Raw genomic sequence first — 22,835 nt, forward strand, 5'->3', positions numbered from 1 at the left:
GAATTTTATCCTCCCAACACCTGTGTGAGCAAATAAAATATTATCCCAACTTTACAGATGGAAAATTGAAGCACAGGATAGATTAAGTGTTGGCCAAGGTCATGCAAGGTCTGTGCCAGAGCCAGAAATTTAACCCCCATCTCCAGAATACCGTGCCCCCACCCACAAGGCATATTGCCTCTTGTATAAACTAAAGAGATTCCCTTTCCCCAGGCTGACTTGCCTTCAGCTTGTAGAGAAACCAAACTGAATGGTCAGACTGGAGGAGTGAGAGTTGTTCATTTGGATAGTAACCCCCCTTTCCTTGCATGTCATTCACTTTATTAATATTTTTTAAATCTATGTTCAGACAGACTTTAGCACCATATGTGTGACCCTCCCCTCTAGAAGAAAAAGAAACAGCCAGTGTTCATTAAAGCTGACCCAGCTGCATAAACACATTCAGTGTTCGCCTTTGTTATATGATGAGTTACACACCACCTCATCCAGAGAGGACTCTGGATGTCTGCTGTCATTAAATAATTATTGTCTGATGCCCTCCCTATAATTTCCCACAACAATGAAAATTTAAATAGATAAAAATAAAAATGCTTAAAACCCATAATTTTGGACAAGGGTGACAATTTAAATGGATAGAAATAAAAATAATCTTTAAAAATAAGCATTGATATCTGTCAAAATCATAAAAGAACATTAAAACCAAACTCTGCCACGGCTATTCATACTACACCTGCTTTGCCACTGATGTAAGGGAGCTCAGACCTCAGTAATAAAGGTTCAGATTGCAGGTCCTGTTTGCAAATGCGCACCAAAGTTTGGACACTTATGTTTTTCAGAATCTGTTGAATTTGCTATAGGGGAGACAGACTTTCATAAGACTGTGGTACTTCCTGCTCTGGTCTGGGCAGAAATCCCTTAGGAACAGCTTCTTATGTTATTTTGACATTGTCATCCTAGTCAGAAATGCAGAGCAGGAGAGGAAAATGACAAAAAAAGCAAACCAGGCTTTTTCGAGCCTTGGAAAAGATTTGCTTTGAGTCAAGCAGACTAGGGTCCTTATTATATTTCAATCGGCTCCTACAGTACATCTTATCCGATTTTACAAAGCCAACACAGACACATTTAGCATGTCCATACAGAGCCTGATCCTAAGCCCACTGAAGTCTTCCATCAGGCTCAGATCCATAGTGATCTCACAGGCAGCAAGACTCCACTTTCCTGTTATTTTTTTTATTGGTTTACCAAGACTGTAACAAAAAGGAATCAAAACAGAAGTCCAAGGGTCATAGCTGAATCATTTCATGGCTTGTAAGTTTATCAATGTGGACACAAAAACAAATGGATATAAACTGGCCGTCAGGAAGTTTAGACTTGAAATTAGATGAAGGTTTCTAACCATCAGAGGAGTGAAGTTCTGGAACAGCCTTCCAAGGGGAGTAGTGGGGGCAAAAGCCATATCTGGCTTCAAGACTAAGCTTGATGAGTTTAAGGAGGGGATGGTATAATGGGATAACCTAATTTTGGCAATTGATCTTTGACTATTAGCGGTAAATATGTCCAGTGGCTTGTGATGGGATGTTAGATGGGGTGGGATCTGAGTTACTACAGAGAATTCTTTCCTGGGTGTCTCTCTGGTGAGTATTGCCCACATGCTCAGGGTTTAGCTGATCGCCATATTTGGGGTCGGGAAGGAATTTTCCTATAGGGCGGATTGGCAGAGGCCCTGTGGAGGGTTTCGCCTTCCTCTGCAGTGTGGGGCACGGGTCACTTGCTGGAAGATTCTCTGCACCTTGAAGTCTTTAAACCACGATTTGAGGACTTCAGTGGCTCAGACATAGATTTGATACAGGAGTGGGTGGGTGAGATTCTGTGGCCTGCGTTGTGCAGGACGTCCGACTAGATGATCAATAATGGTCCCTTCTGACCTTAAAGTCTATGATTCTATGTGTGGAAGGAATTCAAGATGGGCAAACCTCAAAAAGTTTAGAAGTTGAGTGCTCTATGGACCAACTCCCAAAAATTCAGATGCTTTTCCATAGTTCATTTAAACTGGTGACATCTGCAAAATTGGGCTAGAAATATGAATTGGTCCCAAACCTAAAAGCCAGGATCCAAACACTTTTGAAGCTTGGGAAAGTTCACATTCAGACCCAAACCTTCTGATCTGGGCTCCCTGAAACGTGAGAAAGTTCAATTCCGGATGTAAACGTTGTGGGTTGGGTCCCTCTCTCCAAGAAGTCTCCCAAATACCCTTTTCCTTTGTTTGTTTTTGTTTTGCTGTATGTATTTCTGCTCCTTTGTTTTAGGGTCCTTGAAGATGCAGCAAAAATGAAGGAAAGATATCATTTGGTAGGAAGGTTGTAACGCCCTGAACTGTGTTTTGGAAAAGTCCTCTTTTGTCTTTGAGCCTCCTCCTATAGCGCGTAGAGGCTAAGAATACCAGACAAATAACATTTTTCTTTTAATTCAGTGACAGGTGTTGTTAACATGATGACTGTGTATGATCCCATGTCTGGGCTTTCTACTCAGTGGGACAACAGACATTTGGGGATTCTTATTTTCATAGCAGGGAAACATTTTTCACAGCAAAGAAATAAGCTGATTTATACTTCTATTTCTGACCTGCTGCTTCGAAAATGAATCTCTCTCAAGAGGCACCATGAAGGGTGATCAAATAAGAAAGAGATCAGCTTTGCAGTCTCCGGGCATTCGGTGTTGAGCTAATATATCATTTTAGACACAAGCAAGCATGTCGGATCAGTATCAGAAAGTAGGACAAACATTCCTCTGGTGCAGGATTTTGATTTATTTTCTGAAGACGCACAGACTGCCAGATCTTTATTGTAAGTGAAGGTGATAACAATCAGAGCTGGCTGTTCAGAAGAAGATACACATGTCTTGTTGAGAGAAAACAGGTTATCGCCATACTTGATACAGTAAGATCCCAATAACTGTCTTTAATAAGAAAAAACACACAACCCTCCCCACATCTATTTCCTTCCTGGCTGTTATGGTTTTTGCTCTCTCCCTCTTTTTATGTTTTTCTTTTCTTGTATTGTACCTTCTTGCCTCTTTCTCCAGGTTTCTGATGGGTTTTTCCATCCAATTTCTAGACTTACTTACTTTTCTTCTCTTATTTTTCACCCCCTGAATTACATTGGTTCCCTGTAACTCGGTGCTTGGTCTCTCTTTATTCACGCATTCTGCTTTCTAGATTTCTCCTTTTTCCTTTAGTTGCTGTGTGTCTTTATACCAAACGGCTTTCAAACTTTCAAATTCTCTACTGTGGCTTTATTTGGTTGGTTTATTCCTCTCCCTCCAGTCGCCTCTTTCTCCCAGCTCTCTATTTTGCATCTCTTCTCCTCTCTATTCGTAACAATCTATAACCACATGCATGCTCAGACACCCCAGTGGCCTCATCTAACTACACACGACCCACGCATCATTCAAATACACAGGTTTCTACCATTCGGATCTAAATCAGGTCTTAAAAATTCCATCCAGAAGAGGGCAGAGGGATACACACACCAAGACACAGTAGAACGGCTGGGTGAGGCCCAAATGCCATAGGTGTGAAAGAAAATGTATTTCCTGGATTCCATAGACTCATAGATTTTTAGGCCAAAAAGGAGCACTGTGCACAAGTAGTCTGACCTCCTGTATATAACGCAGGCTCTAGGACTCCCCTGAATTAATTCCTGTCTGAACTAGAGTAGATCTTTTAAAAAAAAAATCCAATCTTGATTGAAGTATTGTCAGTGACGTTGGGCTATGCTTCATGAAGCATATGCAAGAGCCATCAGGGGAATTTTTTCTTCAGCTTAGATCTAAGAGGTTCAGTCTATGGATGGATTATTTTCTCAACTGACAGTTTTTCATAGCAAAAGGAAATTCTAGCCAAATGCTCGCATTTTTACCCTTCAGGGATTGTGGAAGAAAACATGGACTTCCTTGATTTCCCCAGTGGTGTCACAACGTGCATAGAGCCAGAACACGGCTCTTTTTCTGAGACTTAAAAAAAAAAAAAGTCTCCACGTGTATGAATTTTCCATCTCTGGCCACATTAGAAATATTTTTCTAAATGAATACTCTGATTGTCCTCGATAAGGTATTAAAAGCAGGTGTAAAGCAATTATGTCTCCTAAACTCAATACTTTGAGATTGAAATGACACTGTCCTATAATATATCTCGGAGGTTACTGACTAGACAGCAAGGCCCTGAGAAGAGCTAAATATCTTCAACTTTTCCTGAAATTAAGTTGGCGCTGAATAATTTGTAGGTAGAGTGAAGCTAATACAGATCTTTATATTGTTGAGCAAATACAGTAGTGCAGTAAACAGTAGGTCAGGTCGTAAGTGAGCGTAGAAACTTGTTGCCCATAAACAGAGTGTCCCCTGTGAGCCATACACCATTTAAGCATGATATACTTACATGGGTCGCCTATCTGGGGCCTGATTTCCACTTACACTAGGACCCCTTTACACTATTCAGCCAGTGGAAAGGGTCCTTCAAGTGTGTGGCACTCTAAATCACATCCACTTTTGTGCTGCCAGAGTGATGTAAAGGGTCATTAGTGTAAATGAGAACCCTGTTCTATAAGACTGATCCCTAAAACCAGATTTCTGTTATACCACGAATGAAAAAATCTTTTTAAATTATTCAAAATTTGGTTCAGGACTGTTGATCCCTCCCAAATGAATGGGTAGTTTTTTCCATGCTAATGACTAGAATTGGTTTAGCGTGTTAATAAGCATTCCCCGAGTCTCAGTGTGAGTTAGACAGAACAGAACAACTGAATAATAAGGGTGTGTGGGTTCTGATTCTTTCTGGATGATAAATTTAAAAAAAAAACACCAGAGGAAAATGCCTCCTAGAAAGTGCCAGGACAGCCCTCCTGGAAATCTGTTCCATATTCTCTGCATGAATCCATTCTCCAGCTGGTGAAGGCATAATGCTTCCCAACTCCGAAGAACCAATCTGGCTTACCGTGGTTTGAAATCTATGTGAACAGGATCTTTGTGCAAATCATGTATTCCCCATAGCTGGGGCATCCATCCATCACTTCTCCCACTTTCCCCCGATAGTCTAGTAAGGATTGTTGCGATACTAAAGTGCTCATGAAGTGCCTGATCCAAAGTCTGTTGAAGTAAATGAGTCTTTTCTTGGATTTCAATGGACTTTGGGAAGGGGCATAATTTTTGCAAGAAACAATTTGTAATTTCCCTGAAGTCAATGGAGACTGATTTTTGCCAATAAGGTGATGTTTCTGCTTCCATTCTTGGTACGGAGACTGACAGCTGTATGCTAGAAGGTATCCTCCTATCCACCGTCTACTATATTTCCCTTCACTCCTCATTTGCAATTCAGGATTTTGGAGCTTGCCAACAATACAGTGCAAAAATCAACATTAAAATTCAAGAACCAGTGTTTGTGCAAAGCAACAGTCGCTTATGGCTGCATTCATTGGGGCAGTTTGGCTTTCCAGTCTACATATTCAGCAATGCAAATATGAAACCTACACAGAATTCTGCAGGAAGCAACAAACCAATATAGTCATAAAAGCATAGTCTGGCTTACAGTGGTTAACTAACCAGCTGAAAGGAAGGTTAACTGGAGCAAAAAGTGATTTTTTCCCCCCCGCCCAGTTGAAGGTTTTTCTGAAATCACAGTTTTTTTCCTCTCTCTCTCTCTCTCTCTCTCTTTATTTTGGAGAGTTATGTTTGTTACATAGGAATTTTCATTTTTTAAGAACTGCAATAATTAGAGATTATAATAGTAAATAACACTGATAATTAAATAAATAAATAATATCCAGTAATATTTTGTGCTTTCCATCCAAAGCCTTTGGCAAACATTGGTTCAACAATGGTTACACAGTGGGTGTGCTGTACCCGCTACACTAATAATCATCTCTTTGTTAGGTCATGATCCCTCCAGTCTTTATGTTGTATCCATCTGTTGTCTCTTCAGAGATACTTACTTTATAAACTCAAAGGTAGGCACTATCCCTTTGTTGTGCATGTACATCGCCTAGTGGAATGGGTCCCTCATCCCTGACTAAGTGCTACACTAGAATAACATAATAAAGAAGAGTATCAGAGGGGTAGCCGTGTTAGTCTGGATCTGTAAAAAGCAACAGAGTCCTGTGGCACCTTAAAGACTAACAGATGTATTGGAGCATAAAGTTTTGTGGGTGAACATCCACTTTGTCTGCATCTGACGAAGTGGGTATTCACCCATGAAAGCTTATGCTCCAATACGTCTGTTAGTCTTTAAGGTGCCACAGGACTCTTTGTTGCTTGATAATAAAGAAGGGAACCCTAAGGTAAGTGAATACGTAGCCAATGGTTGCTCTGGCTTAAATCACCACATTAATCATTCCTATTACTCTCCTGCTCTAGCTGGCTCAGCTGAAGATGAGTTCTGTGCTTCTGATGCTCTTGTTATCCACTGTGAATGCCGGCACCTTACTAGAAAAGGGCTCGCTGAGACGGGAAGCCCAGCGGCTTTCATGCGTGCGATGTTGTGGGCCTTCAGAAGAGCCAGTCTCCGTCGCCTCTTCACGATCCACTAGGATGAGCTATGACCCCACCTATTCAGTGCCCAAAGTCCAGCCCACAATAGATATCACCATCCTGAAAGGTGAGTCACGCCCAGGACCACACTTGGTGAATTTACCATCACTTCACAAGCCATGTTCCTCCTCCAAGGTGGAAAACACCCATCTCTTAAGAACCGAAGCTGCTCAGTCTATATAGTTTATCCAAGAGAAGGTCAGGAGGCAACTTGGTTACAGTCCATAACTACCTATATGTGGAGAAGATGTCTGAGAGTAGGCAGCTTAGTAATCTACCGGGAGATGGCTAGATGAGCTCCAATGGCAGGAAGCTAAAGCTAAACAAATTCAGGGTAGAAATAAGGTGCATATTTTTAACACCAAGGGTGATTACCATTGGAACAACATATCTAGGGACATGGTGGACTCTCCATCAAAACTGAATAACTTTCTAAAAGGTCTGGTGTAGCTCAAACAGAAGTTATGGGGTTGATACAGGAATGATTGGCTGAGTTTCTATGTTATGCAGGTTCGACTAGATGGTAATAATGGCCCCTTCTGGCATTAAAACATATGAATCTATTAAACTTGGAGGTTTTGTTCTCTTTCCCACCAACCACACCCATAGTTTTCCCCCTCCTTCTCTGCCACAGAGAGACTGTGTGTGTAACTGTATATAGGTAAATGATATGGGTCGGGTTCATGGACCTACGCTGTTTACACATTGAAGCCAGGATTTCATCCCGTTTTTATCCCTTTGTTCCTGCCATCCTCTCTCTTACACAGGGCCGGCTCCAGAGCCCAGCGGGGCAAGCACCCGCCTGGGGCGCCCTTTCCCGGGGGGGCGGCAGGCTGGGCCGGCGGACCTGCCGCAGTCATGCCTGCGGGAGGTCCACCAGAGCCCCGGGAGCAGCGGACCTGCCGCAGGCATGACTGCGGAGGGGACGCTCGGCCGGCGGCTCCAGTGGACCTCCCGCAGGCATGACTGCGGCAGCTCCAGCGGAGCCGCCGGACCAGCGAACCGCCCGCAGCTGCGGGAGGTCCAGCCGAGCCGCGCGACCAGCGGACCCTCTGCAGTCATGCCCGCGGGAGGTCCGCTGCTCCCGCGGCTCGGGGGCGCCTCCCGGGCATGACTGCTTGGGGCGGCCAAAAACCTAGAGCCGCCCCTGCTCTTACACACCCTAGGTAGCTGGTCACCTATATAATAAATCACTCAGCTAAGGGGTGAAAATTCACTTTATGCAAATATTTGTACCAAAACCCCCCCAAAACCATGTTGCTCCCATGAATGAAAAGGCGTATGGACATGCTAAAACAAATTCTATGTAGCGGTTACCAAAGGTTCCATGAATAATTGTTCTCACTATCCATCCTATTAACATAGATTATAGCTCAATTAATGAAAAAATTAGGACTCTAGCCTTCTCTCCCTGGCAAAATGTCCATGTGCTCTTGAATTTTATATCAGAGGGGTAGCCGTGTTAGTCTGGATCTGTAAAAAGCAACAGAGTCCTGTGGCACCTTATAGACTCACAGACGTATTGGAGCATGAGCTTTCGTGAGTGAATACCCACTTCGTCGGATGCATGTATCAGACAAAGTGGGTATTCACCAATGAAAGCTTATGCTCCAATATGTCTATAAGGTGCCACAGGACTCTTTGTCGCTTTTTGGATTTTATAATTTAATCCTTCCAATAATCTGGTCACAAATAATAATGCAAATGTAAAAGTGCATACCCTAGATGATCAGAGTGGTCCCTTCTGCTGTTGGAATCTATGAATCTATAACGTATCAGAGAGATCTATCTTATTTGTTGTGTGGTTAATATATGGAATATGCATGCTAGCTAGCAGCATGCCATTTGTGGGCAGGGGGTTGCTGTCAACAGTGGTCATGAATTCAAATCTTGATGTGATTTAGTTATGACAAATATTTCTCAATGCACCTGTTGAGAAAGTGTTATTTTACCAATTGGGATGCTGGCTATCTCCATCCAGACATCTCTGTGGCATGTGATGTGTGTGCATATGTTTGAAACTTAGTTCCTCTTTGTGATCATAGGTGAAAAAGGTGACGTGGGAGAGAAAGGGATCACCGGAGGGGCTGGAAAGGCTGGAGAACGAGGGCTACGTGGTTATAATGGACGGAAAGGTCAGAAAGGCCAGGTTGGCCCACCAGGCAACTCCTGCAAGCTGCATTACGCTGCCTTTTCAGTCGGCCGGAGAAAACCTCTCCATAGCTCGGATTATTTCCAGCATGTCACTTTTGATACGGAGTTGGTGAACCTCTACAAACACTTCAGCATGTTCACAGGGAAATTCTTCTGCTACGTGCCGGGGATCTACTTCTTCAACCTTAATGTCCACACCTGGAACTTCAAAGAGACCTACCTGCACGTAATGAAGAACAACAAGGAAGTCGCCATCCTCTATGCCCAGCCCAGTGATCGGAGCATCATGCAGAGCCAGAGTCTCATGCTCGAGCTGCAGGAAGGGGATGAGGTCTGGGTGAGAATGTTTAAACGAGAGAGGGAAAATGGCATCTATAGTGAGGAGTCTGATATTTACATCACCTTCAATGGCCATTTAATTAAACCAGCCATAGAGTAGCATATTCTGCATCTTTGGGCTCGGTGCTTTAGTAGCGCTCCTTGGGTAGATTACTAATTCTCCTCTTTAAAAGTGCACGTCTATGTCAACATGGAAATAAATACGCAGTAAATATTTTCATGGTCTGATTGTGGCTAGCAGCCAGCTGATCTGCTTTTCAGTTTGCTAATCCTCCCAATCAATTAGAGATATTTCTCATGCAACAATCTTAATGTGCAGAGCAGGGGCGTGAGTATGCGTGGGAGGGGAATGGGCACTGCTTGCAAAATGAACAAAAGTTACATGGCAGTGCCAACTTTATGAATACTTAGAAGGCCTGAGCTCTTTTTGACCCATGGGATGCTGTGCTTATCGTTAGCTAGATGGGAAAACAGAAGGACACTGTTCTGAAGTCTTCCACAGGCCCCTTGTAACGTCTCTGCTGAACTGCTTGCCAAAGTCATTCAGTACATAAGCTCGGTTACAAAAAAATGGTAACCTATTAGCTCTGTTTTAGTGGCCTAACCTACTCATTTTTGTACTCTGTAATTATCTGAGGATCGTATTAGACAAGCTAGCTAACGGTTACAATGAAGTAAAGTGTTTGCAGGTTGCTTTGCCTACAAAGGATGCCTTTGTTGTTGTTTACGATTGCTGTCTGTGGTTCCCGTCCTCCAGTTCCATGCTAGAACCATCCCTTACACTCCCCTGAAATCACTGTCACCAAAAATGACCATTTCCTAGATAAAGCTCAGAACCAGTACTCCATCCTCCTCCTCTTTGACCTGTCAGCCGCCCTTGACATAATCAGCCAGGCTCTTCCTCTTGAAATCTTGTCCTCCCTTGGCTTCCATGACTCAGTCCTCTCCTGGGTTTCCTCCAGCTTCTAATCACTCCTTCAGCATGTCCTCCAAAAATCTCCCTCATCCCCCCCCCTCAGTTTCTCTGAGGGTCCCACAGGGCTCTGTCCTTGGTCCCTTTCTCTTCTCCCTCTACATCTTATCTCTGGGTCATCTCATCCACAAACACAAATTCAGTTCTCTGTGTGGATGACCAGCAGATCAACATCTACTCCAGACCTGTCTCCTTCTGTCCAAACAAAAATCTCAGCCTGTCTCTCTGACATCTCATGGAGGCCTAGTTGTCAGCCCAAGCTCAAAGTCGCTACAACATAACTCTTAAATCTTCCTCCCTGCACTCCGAGCCCGCCCTGGTAAACCATCCCCGCTACCTCCTTTCTTGATCATTGTGGACAACGCCACCATCTTTCCTGTCACTCGGGCCTGTAACCTGGACACCATCTCTGACTCGGATCTCTCTCTAGCTTCACCTCCAGGCTCTGCCTAAACCTTGTGGGTTCTTTCTATGTAACATCTCTAAGATCCAGCCTTTCCTATCCATCCACACCCCTAAAACTCTCATCCAGGCTCTTGTTCTCTGGCATCTTGAGTCCTGCAACATCCGTCTCTCAGCACTGCTCATATGCATTCAGAATGCTGCTGCAAGGATCGTTTTCCTAGTTTGTTGTTCTGACTGTGTCGCTCCTCTCTTTGCATCTCTGTACTGGCTCCTGCTTCTCTATCACATCAAATATAAACTACTTGTCTTCACTTTCAACGCCCTTCATGGCCTTGCACTGCCTTATCTATCATCTGCCATTCAGTATCAAGATGTTGACTCCTCCCTCCCAACCACCCACGATGCCCATCTCCATCTTCATGTTCTTTCCTGTGCTGCCCCTCGCATTTGGCAGGAGCTCCCCGTAAACATCCAAAACCAAACATTTTCCTTCAAAACTTTCCTTTTCCACGATGCCTACCAAGGCCATGGCTATGATTAGGCTGGGGTGTTGAGACCACGGCCAATCATGTTGACTGACACAGTCTCATTGGAGTCTCCTATCTCTCTCTTTTCATCTGTTGTCTCTTGCCTTGCACTGAGATCGCAAGCTGCATGGCACACGGACCATGTTCTGTGTTTGTTCAGCACAATGGGCTCCTGCCCCATGACTGGGGCTTCGAGACACTACAGTAATACAAATAATATTAATATGTTTTCTAATAAAAAGAAAGGGCCATATTCTGCTCTCACTGATTTGGGTGGGGTTGCAGCATGATTGCAGAGCGCTAGTTGGTCCAGTGCATTTACCTTAAAATGATGCTGACCTTCTTTGCTATAATTCATGATTTTTCCCCTTTTCCTAGAATGTAATATCACAATGAGCTAAACATAACACGCCAATCCAGCATAGCGCTTAAGAAGGCACATAACTTTCTTCACGTGTGTAGCTCCATTGGGATAGGTATGCTGGAGCAGGGCCGATAAGGATATCGATGAGCATTACAAGGTGTTCTTTCCCTTTTTAATGGCAACCATCATAACGAGAGGCCGATTGTCAGAGTTACTGAGAACATACTGCTCCAGTTGAAGCCAGTGGAAACTGCCAGGGATTAACAATGAAAATTAGCGCACTTTACTGCACCAGATTTTCTAGGCAGTCTAGAAATGATTGTACTGTGCAAAAACCCCCTTTCCGCAGTCTGCAGTGTTAGTCTCTTAATATTCACTGCACACAACAGTGAAATGCTATGTGCTAGAACAAGAAAACAGACCAAATATACATTTGTTAGTCCCTGTCCCCATCAACACGCACGCACACGCACCCCTTTGGGATGTTTGTATGGAGGATGCATTAAATTATATTGTACTGTATGTCCTGCTAGGCTAATTGTTGCTTGTTGCTGCGCATCTCCTGTTACCAATCATTTAACCTGAGAATTAACTGTAATAAAGCTAGTGTTTTGAACACATTGGATTTGTTTCCCTTGCTTTTCACGGAGCCGAACTAAATGCCATAAACTGAAAATCCAGCCCTGTATTGCCAACTATGCTGGTGATATGGACACCTAAGTGCTCCAGAAACTAGACCAATTTCATTTCCATAAGGGGTAATCATATGAGCAAACCCTTTGGACGGGAGCTGCCAGGAACACATCTTTATGCCCTCTTTTGCCCCCTTGATTGCAGCTGAAAGACTAATCCCAAATCTTTAGTGAAGTTGCAACGCGGGTGATAACTACACTATCCCGGTCTACATTCGAACCAGCAACAAAGAGGAGTTGGGGGGCTTCCATATCTCATTGCCAGCTCTCTAGTCCCTTTTTGCGTTGTACGCTGGAACAGCCCCGGAAATGAAAATGGGAAGACTCGTAAGCTTTGAAAAGCACATGAGACGGAGTGTGGGTTTCGTGCAGATTATCTGTTGACCTGCAACCAGATAAATTGTTCCTTGTAAGTAAACAAAAAGTCCCAGTCACCTAAATTGGGCCGTTACGCAATTTAAAAAGGCTTCTCTAATCAGCACGTTCCATTAGGATGGTGATAAAAGCTATAATGGCTACATTGCTTATTTGCAGCATGCCATTTAGTATTGAAAGCACTAGCAGAGAAACCTGCATTGAACATATAAATACACACAGAAAAAACTCCAACTTCGCAATACTTACTAAAGGTATTTTCAGGTTTTCCCAGCTACTTATCATATTTGGGAGAATTTAAAAGCTTTACACCTCCTCTTTGTCTTCTGGTCTACTTTTGAAGAAATCCCATGTGGGTAAATTTTGCAACCATGGCTTGCTGGCTGACAAGCTGCTACTGATGATGTATAAGTTATGGTAGACTGAGAGCCTGGGAAGGGGTGGACGTTACACAATGAAGCTCAAATTATAACAAGTATCAGAGGGGTAGCCGTGTTAGTCTGGTTCTGTAGAAGCAGCAAAGAATCCTGTGGCACCTTATAGACTAACAGACGTTTTGCAGCATGAGCTTTCGTGGGTGAATACCCACTTCTTCGGATGCAAGAAGTGCATGACTTGCATCCGAAGAAGTGGGTATTCACCCACGAAAGCTCATGCTGCAAAACGTCTGTTAGTCTATAAGGTGCCACAGGATTCTTTGCTGCTTCTACAAATTATAACAGAGTTCTTGACTTATTCAATGATTTCACAACAGCTTTTTTTCTCCCTCTGTAGTTCAGCATATTTACTGTACTTAAAAAGAAAAAAAAAACCCTAAACCTCTTTTAAAATGTCATAACCCAGCTGGTGTTATTGATAGTTCATAATCCAGATCTGAGAAAACATGCCCAGAGATTGCTAATGTTCATCCACCTTGACTTTTCCAAATGCTACTTTCTACCAGGAAATGAACAGAAATGTTTGTAAATCCATAACACCTACGCACACAATAAGAGAGGCTCTGATTATCAGTTTGACAGGGCAATTTCAAAATGTCTGAGTTGCTGATATGACCAATGTTATCCATAGCTAAATCAATGAAGCCACATTGCTTTCAGAGACAGTGTAACCCTTTAAAGGAAAAAAAGACATTCCAATTTACACAATTATTAACAAGCGAGCCTGGATGTCTGATCTGAAACTGGTTCCATTGTGAAATTAAAAAAAAAAAAAAAAAAAAAAGAGTTAGACAGGCCCTGTCCTCCAGAGCTTATACTGTAAGCAGATAAGACAGACAAAAGATAGGAGAAAAAGTATTATCCCCATTTTACAGATAGAGAACCGAGGCACAGAGAGATTAAGCGTCTTGGCTAAGGTTACAAAGGAAGTCTATGGGAGGTTAAGTTTGTCTTTGGTGCTGGGAGTTGTTACTTGCAGTGTTCCAATAAATGCTGTGATTGCTATAAGCAAACATAACAGTGTTTGAAACGCTAAGCAAACAATACGTAGAAATCAAAATGGCCACCCCGGAGAAGCAGCCACCACTATTTCAGCTTCCTGGACTTCATATGTTGGGATAATTATCCATATTTGGGGGTGCTTTATGAGGCAAAGCCAAATTATGAAAATGTGAAACTCACCCATCAATTTGTAAACTTGCCAGCAGCTGGTCTAATACCTGAGTAGATTTTTAATTCTTTTTTCAGATGCAGTCAACGTGTATAACAAGCCTTTGAAAAAGTCACTTTTTAATACTTTTGAGATATGGTGATGGTAAGGGCAGGAATCTAAATTATAATGACCCTGACAAAGGGCAGGAAGCATCTCATTTATAGTTTTTTAATTTAGATACCGCTCTCCTAAAATTCATCACATTTAGTTACAGCCTCTGAAGAAACTAGTGTGCATCTCTGGGGTTTGCCATAATGTTTTTTCTAATCTTTCGGTGAGCTGTGATGGCACACAAATGATACAACTGCGTTATCCAGGATAAGAATTTGGTTACGCTTGATTGGTAACATTTATTCTTTTACAGTAGTGGCTGAGAACCCCACTCGAAGATCAGAGCCCCATTGTGTAAGGCAACAGAGAGGAGAGTGAACTCCCTGGGGCACGGGTGATCTAGATGCCAGGAAGGACACAAGAGGTGGAGGAGACAGAGCAATGGGGTTGGGAGGATGAGGTAATTGACAGATATAAATCACTGCACAGAGAAAGCCATTGCAAAGCACAAGAATTTATATTGGTCCTGCATACCAAGGAACTATGCTACACCTGCTACACATCGCACTCCCTGTCAGTACCTGGCCCGGGTTGCTAATGATCCAATCAGACCAAATTTGGTGATGAATCCTGATCACGTGCCACCTCAGGTATGTTGTGCTTACGCTGAGAAGAAGACATGCTAGCTATTGGCACTTTATCTATTGACTCCTAACCCATACATGGACATAGCGCACTCTTATAACAGTTCAAATAAAATTAGCGTCAGAAACCTCAGTTTAGCCAATGCCAGAGGGCAGTGCTGGTATATTGGTCTGTCTGTTAGCCTGGGGTAGAATTTTGGGTTTGACTTGTTCATAGTCTTATATTAAAAGGTGTAGACAAGGGACAAAGACACGGCAATGTTGCTTCTGCCTAGTCAGCCGGATTTGTTAGTACAATGGGAACAGATAGGAGCAGTGAAAGCGTTACTCCAGAGCACACTTTCAGATTGCCTCAACCCCTAGCTCAAGGCAAAGTCAAGCAACCAGCCGGGAGGGGCAAAGGGGCTTGTGGGAGAGGTATAAGACACTAAAAGACCAAAGAAATGCCCATCCCTGACCGGAGCACAACCTCACTCCTTACCCCTCCCATGGGGCACAAAAGAGGTGGGATGAGCACCCCAGGCCCAAAATGGACCATGACCCTAAGTTGTAAGGGGTGAGATTGTGGACGTGCATTGCAGGTATAGTTGGGCTTGCTAAGGAGGAGGAGGTGGGAATAGGGGAAATGAGAATGGGGAACGGGGATGCAGGGAAGGCTCTGCAATGTCACAGCTGGGAAGGGGGATATGGAGTACAGGCTCTGCGATGTCAGAGCCGGGAACAGACCACCGGAAACAGACTCTGCCAGCGTGTAGAGATATGGACATGCTTGTTTGGAACTAACCTCAATAAACATGGAATTGCCTGCACTTTGGACTTCTGGTGTTCTGCTTTCTGTCTGCGTGATGAGCCCCAGAGAAGGGAAAGCCCTCTCACAGGCAGTGATTTGTAATCACTGGGCACGAGCCCTGAGTTTAAAAAGGGCTTTAAAAAAGAAGGTAGCAGAAGGAAAACAAATTGGTGCCATCATTAGCAGCGTATCTCCGCTGCAATACACAGGTGCTTATTGGACAAAACCCCATGTAACAGAGGGGATAAAAATGTTCTAACGGGTGTCCTCATGCTGCCTCGTTGGAGACAGAAATCCCAAATCCCCTTCATAGTGCAAGGTGGAATTAATGACTTGCTATCATTCACAGGCTGATCAAGGTCTGACTCAACACCACACTGGCTTCCCTAATTTATTTAGAAAACCTGAGGTTGTGTTAGACCTTTGGTCTGCGAAATGTGAGGGGAGGCTGAAGAGCACAGTGAGACCCCTCCTGGTGAAATTCCATATACAGAGAAGTAGCATGAAAGCCCCATTTTGTTTAAGTGCTGCATGCCTGCTGTCATCTCTGAATGACACCTACACACAGTGAAGCCCTGTGAAAATAGCTGGTTAGTTAATAGGTCTCCCTAGCTGCACCACTAAAGACTATGCTCAAGCGGTCTTCTGACTTGCAAACTTAACAACCCATTACCCTTTTTTACACACCTGTACTATTGCTTTATGGCTTTGAGTGTTTCCATAGTGCTATTAGACATCACCATGGGTATTTCATCACTCTTTGCTCATTCACCCTGTTCTACTCCATGCAGAGGAATGGAGGAGGAAAGTCCTGCCACGAGGTCATGCATGGGAAGTACTAATCAGATGTAACAAGAGAGCACAACTAGGAAAATCAATCTGTGCTTATTTAAAACAAGGAAAAGCCCCCTGACTTCAACAGGCCTTGGGAAAATGCTTGGCCTGTAGATTGGGTATCATGTACACAGAATGTTTTTAAGCCTTGTACTAAAGGCAGCTGTGGGTTAACTCCCCATTTATATAGAGAGGCATCACTCCACCCAGAACACACCTGAGCTGGCTGCTTCAGGCTGCGTATATAAAAGGGCAGATACAAAGGCTGCTTACTTTTTTAGGCAGCATTCTTAGAATAGATGAGCAGTAATTGAGAGGTTAGTGGGATGATATGGTGTGTTGGGTAGTAAGAAGAAATTATACATAGGGCACTCTTTTTAAAAGCTGTGTGTTAAAACAGAATAGGATGTAAGGCATTTTTCTGTTTAATGCTGTCCAGTTTTAGCTAATCAGTCTCATACAGCCACATATAAACTCAGGGGTATCTTCACCAGGCATTGGTTTGTGTTGTATAATCAGCTGGAGCAGTAATGAAAGCCAGCACTTGATCATCACAACTCCTTGGTTTTATTTCTGGTTCTACAACTTCCTTGCTGACTCTATGCACACACACAAAAAAACAACAACCGTACAAGTTCTGCTGTAAAAGTGTTAGGCACTTCCCTGTTTAATGTTTGTGACTCACTTTGAGATACTCACAGAAGGGGCTCTAAAGAATTGTAATAAATGAGGGATACTAGAGTTGACAGAATTGTTGCAAGTGGGGCCTACGATGTCTGATGAACAGTGTGTGACCCAAACTAGTGCTTAGTGATCCAGAACTTGAACGATGGCACAGAAGCTACATTTTGGAGTCTGGCTTCTATGAGGAACTCTCATTTCCCACTGTCCCCTGATTTCCCTGGCCTGCTATCACACCCTTGGCCCCTTTGGATTGCTTTTGTAGTGACATGGTCTCTGCTGGCCCTGTCTGGTTTCTGTGTACACGATACCCAATCTACAGGCCAAACATTTTCCCAAGGCTTGTTGAAGTCAGGGGGCTTCTCCTTGTTTTTAATAAGCACAGATTGATTTTCCTATTTGTGCTCTCTTGTTACATCTGCTTAGTACTTCCCATGCATGTAGTGACATGGTCTGCTGGCCCTATCTTTGTTACTGCTCTGATTTGGAATCCTGTTACCTGTTTCAAAGTAACTCTTACTCTGACATCATACTTAATCTCCTTAAAAGTGATTCCTGTCGTACTTTCACAGGAGGAGCCAAGTAGTTAATGAATATTAAGCATTAAGAGCCTGGTGAAACACAACAGGTAGGATTCCTATTTAACAGATGAATAAACTGAGGCATAGAAGTTAATTGACTTGCCCAGGCTACATACTGGTAGTGAGTCATCAAAATAAGCTGGGAATAGGACCCAAGAGTCCTGACTCCCAGTCCCCTGCTCTAGCCATCGGACATAGTTTCCTCACAAAGCCAGGAGTAGAATCAAAGGCCCCTCCTGACTCCCCTTTCCTTGCTCAATTAGACCATGCTCTGTTCAGCTTTTAGAAGGAACCCCTTTGACTTTATTTCAGCTTGTCGTAGCATAGCATCACTCAGTGTCAGAAGTAAGAGATGCTTGATCTTGATTCTAGCAGCCAGGGCTCTGAGCTCAGCAAATGATGTGAAGTGGGCTTGGCTCAACCTCATGACTCGGTTCAGAAGGACTGGCTGTATCCACGTTCTGCTTATTACCATCCTGCTACCATGTTCCTCTGAACATTCCTTGCCTCTTGAAATTCCTCCCTCTATATAATCAGAGCCGGACCTGACAGCACATGTGGCTGTCCCCTGCATGCTTTCCAGGGCGTGCTTCTTTATACAGTTCACAGGAGCACAGATTCCTGTGCTTGCCAGCTTGTTCATAAGCCTTCATGGTGCATAGTTAGTCCCTCCAGCAGCTGAGGGCAGCAGTAGCACCTCCCCTCTCACCTGTTAGTGTGATTGCCCTGTAAATGGCAGGATGCCTCAAATCTCCTGCCAAAGGACAGGTTGCAAGCAGAATGACCAATTGTACATCATACTGAATGGGTCTTAGGGTCGGGCTGCGAAGAGTTAGCCCTGTAGTACGGGGCCAGATATACCAGAGTGCAGCTCTTCTGCCCTTGGGGCTGCTGCACCAGAGGGGAATTTAACTCATCATTTTTGAATCACAGTTGAGTCACCCTGTGAGGTTCCAGCTTATTCAGCGCCTGTCTCTTTGCAAGCCCCTTTGTGTGTTGCCAATGGTTCACCCTGGTTTCCTCCTGACTCTCCACCGATTCCCCTACAGAGCAGGCTGGACAGTATCTCCCAGGATGCACTCAGAATCAGGTGACTTCATGATGCACCACAGAGTTTGTTGTGAGACGAGGCCATCATGATGCATCATGGGAGATGTAGTCCTTCCAAGGAGCCTGGCCCATAGGGGATAATGGGGCAATAGGCACCCAAACGACAGCTCCCAAGAGGCCCCTCAGCATCTTAGGCAGAGGCAGTTCTGTGAAACGAAACTGAAATATTTTGATTTTTAGGTCAAACCGACTGGAAATGAAAATTTTCATTTAGATGGTTCCTGATGGAAAATGGAAAACCTTCAGCAAAACTGAAATTTGTGGAAAATCATTTTGAGAGAAAATTCCTGATTGCGTCTGTCAGGGAGGTCAGGGAGCCTTCCCCACTTGCGTCAAAGGAATTGGAAGAACAAGAGGCCTTGCTCTAGCCCACACAGTATCAGTATTACAGTGATGTGAAACCATTGTGTATTCTGAGCCTAAATGTTTGCTCTTCTTGAGTACAGATAACTTCCTATGGAAAAAATCAATAAGCCACCTAAGTGTAATGCTAAAATATTGATGTCAGCTCATACATACCATGAGCTCTTCCACCTTTCAAAGTCAGTTTGCCAAAATTTGTCAGATGTTTCAATACCTGTTAAACATTTATGAGTTATCCATCCTCAGGGGATTTCTGGTGTGTTTAGCTGTTATTTTTAATGCATGAAGGAAAGGGGAAGAAAAGAAGGGTACACTCAAGAGCTGGTCGTGGTTTAAGATTATTTATTTATTAGGTCTAATATTGCAATGAGGGTTTCAAAAGCGTTTTATATTACGGACGTAAAAGGCCACGTTGAGCCAGGGGGTCCTTCTGAATTCAGCAGATCTAATTCTATGCTCATTTATGCCCATGGAACATTACTGATTTGTCCCCATGGAGTGTCAGTTTCAGTGTGGTTGCAGAAGAGCAGAATTTGGCCCACTGAGAGTAAAGTTTGTGCATATCAGAATTTGCTTCTCATCGGCTAGTAACCAGATCCCGGCTGCTTAAAACGTCCATTGTCACAGAGCACTGTGCCATCTATTGGTACTAAGCAGACGATTTTAAAGATGTACAGCCAGATTTTTAAGAGTATGGCCACTGATATTTGGGGCTTCAGTTTTGGTGTCTCGTGTTGGGCAATTAAATGGTTCAAAATAAGTGGCCACTTTTAAAAAAACAAATGCTATTTGGTCTGATGTTTGAGGTGTTGAATGCCAAGAACACCAGTGGAAACCAGTGAGAGCTGCAGGTGCTTGGTACTTCTGATAATAAGATCTTGTATATTCATCATTTGATGGACTCTTTTTGAGATTACTGATAATGTGCCGTTGTTAGAAGCCACTCTGCTTTCTCTTTCTCTTTGCTTTCTGCTCATTGCATTGCTATTAACTATTCTTTGGCATCAGTCTCTTTCCATTAATTTGTTTGAACCAAAACAAACTTTTTGTGGGTGGTTTTTTTTTTTTGGTACCCTGTTCAACTTTTTGGTTGACCCAAAATGCAGTATTTTTTTCATGTGCGGGTTTCTCGCTTCCCCCCTCAATTTAGCCACCAAATTGAGCTATTCACACAGCTCTCCTCCTGGCTTAAGCTAACTGTTTTCACTTTCTTTCCATCAACAAGGAAATTCTGTTTTATGACAGGCACAGCCTGATGACATTGATGCAGATAAGGCAACCTGGCAACGACTAAAGCTAATGGGTTGTGATTAGACGAGTCGAATGGGACTTAATGATTGTAGTATGAACCTATTTGCTTACACAGATTTAAAGTAGCAGATAAAATATTTAAGTGTTAAAACAAATAGAAACCACTTCTATATCGGGGGTAATATGGAGCTAAAAGGGCGCGCTAGAGACTTTGGACTGAACATGCTCTATAGAAATTGGTCTTCGTTCTCAACCTTGCCCTTTCGTCTGGTTGCATAGGAAAAGTTTGAACAGCACTTCGTCAAAAGCTGTAGTGCTAAATTCTGGACCCCATGCACAGAGCAGATGAGTTGCACGCAGACATTTTTTATAGAGATTAGGGGGAACAGAACCCCACCCATCTAGATCTGCTCTGCAGCAACTGCTACAGTCTCTGTGCAAACAGTAGGCCCCCTGGTCAAGCTGTATTCCCTTCCTCCAGGAGCGGGTGGGGAGAGTTGGACGGTAGGTCCTGCGAGCACAGCTCTATGGGCTGCTGACTCCTTGCATCCTGCCTCCCCAGGCACACACCCTCTTGCTCTTCCATGGCAGCCTTGGCGCTCTCTGCGAAGATCGAGGGAAAGCCTTCAGAAAGCAGACAGCCCCACTGCCGCCAAGCGATCTAAAGGGGCCCCATTAAAGCTTCTCAAAGGCCTCTGACTGGCATCATCAATCTTTGTCCAGGGCTGGGTTCTGTGAGGTTCTGAGCACTTCCTGCAAGGCGGCATGTGCCTGGCAGGATCGGGCCCCTCGGAGGGATGAAAAACGGCAGTGAGGCTGTGCAGATGGGCATCACAGTCCATCAGTGTCACCACCCACCGCTCTGACGAGCAGGACGGTTCCTTTGTCTTGGAGAAAAAACCTCGCAGCCAATCAGCCTTATACCCTCACAAGAAAACAATGGATAAGGGAAACGTTGACAGAACCTGATGCTCTCAGCATCTCTTTTGCACACTGCTTCCAAGGCAGAACAAGGGTCCCATCTGTCAGCATTGGCATCTCTTCAGGAGATCAGAAAGGGAGTGTGGGGTTGGGGAGGGGGGGAACACTTGTTTTGTTTTGGCACACTGCGATTTCACTCACCTCCCCCCGTTTCGCCTGAGGAGACGGTACCATCCGCTTCTTTTCTCCCCTGTTTAAAAAAATCAGTGCAGGTTTTATAGACACCAGCTCTGATTCAGGCGCTGTTCAAAAGAACAGTTGCAGACAAAGCCAATGCGCTGGCAGACAATCCGGGCACCGCGACGATGGCTGTCATGCCCTGGACATGGCCACATAATGCTGTTTGCAGCTGCTTTATTCCAGAAGAAATTGCATTAAGCCACCATACAAAGAAATTGCTTCCTTTGTCGGGCACAGACGGAGCAGGCACCTGCGTAAGGTATGGATGCTGCTGAATGACAGCAAAGGCAAATCTCACTTTGGCTTTAGCGATGTTTAAGGAGCATTTAAAAGAGCAAAACTCTTGTTGCAGGAAACAATTAGCTGATTGCCACAATTTATTTTCTTTTACTGAGGCAACGGCTCCAAGCCAAAGCAGCTGAACGCTGCCTTGGGGTTAAATGTTGCTATTTATTTGTCTTATGGTGGTGGCTAAAAGCCTCAGCGGGGATAATGTGCCCATTGTGCTAGGAGCTGTACAAACCCACAGTAGGAGTCACTCCCTGCCCCAAAGAGTTTACTTTCTAAGTAGATTAGACAGACGGCTGATGACAGAGGGTGGAAACTGAGTCAGAGAGAGTGAAGTGACTGCCTAAGGTCACACAGCAAGTCAGAGGCGGAGCCAAGAACAGAACCCATGTCTTTTGACTCCCAGTCCAGGTCCCTAGCCACTACACCTCACTGCCTTTCTTTCCCAGAAGCCCCTTTCCCTCCCTGAAAAGAACTAGGCCACATTACTGTCTGTTATACACAGGTTTTAAATTAAAACCCCACCCAAGCAAAAATGAATTGAAACTCGATTATAAAACATACTCCCAAGATATCTAGAAATCACAATTTAGCAGGGTTGAAAATTCTTTGTAAAAGAGGCTAGTATGGCTACAGATCTCTCCTGCTCACCGAGAATGCATTATTGACAATATGGGGATTTAGCAGAAGTCAACTTTTGGTATAATTAAAGGAAATCAATTCTTGCTCAGTCCTTCACAATTTTATTTCAAATATACAGAGTAAGATTTTTTCTTATGTTTGCAGTAAAAGGCAGGGTATCAAGTTTACAAGACTATGGTGATGGGGGTATATAAAAACCTGAAAACATATGTATAGAAGAGGCGATAAGAGTGTACAGTAGAGTTGAGGCAGGATATGGTTTGCAGTAAGACTGTACACTGTTATTGAAGTTATGTCAAGGTTTCTTAACTACAGTCATTGCACATGTCTTGCTGCTTTTCTTAGCACCACGGGTATGTCTACACTTCAGTGTAAACCCAGGGT

The 22,835-nt window shown here is 43.8% G+C and overlaps 1 protein-coding gene across 1 annotated transcript; it reads left to right on the forward strand.

Moving 5' to 3' along the window:
* Nucleotides 1–5,964: 5,964 nt before the first annotated feature.
* On the forward strand, nt 5,965–11,949 carry C1QTNF8 (C1q and TNF related 8). The gene is made up of 3 exons (XM_044978859.1): nt 5,965–5,996; nt 6,403–6,643; nt 8,622–11,949. The coding sequence occupies exons 2-3, from the start codon at nt 6,418–6,420 to the stop codon at nt 9,167–9,169; spliced, it is 774 nt and encodes a 257-aa protein (XP_044834794.1). The 5' UTR covers nt 5,965–5,996; nt 6,403–6,417; the 3' UTR covers nt 9,170–11,949.
* Nucleotides 11,950–22,835: the final 10,886 nt, after the last annotated feature.

This window comes from Mauremys mutica, chromosome 11 (genome assembly GCF_020497125.1).
Source record: "Mauremys mutica isolate MM-2020 ecotype Southern chromosome 11, ASM2049712v1, whole genome shotgun sequence".
In the NCBI taxonomy this organism is placed as follows: Eukaryota; Metazoa; Chordata; order Testudines; family Geoemydidae; genus Mauremys; species Mauremys mutica.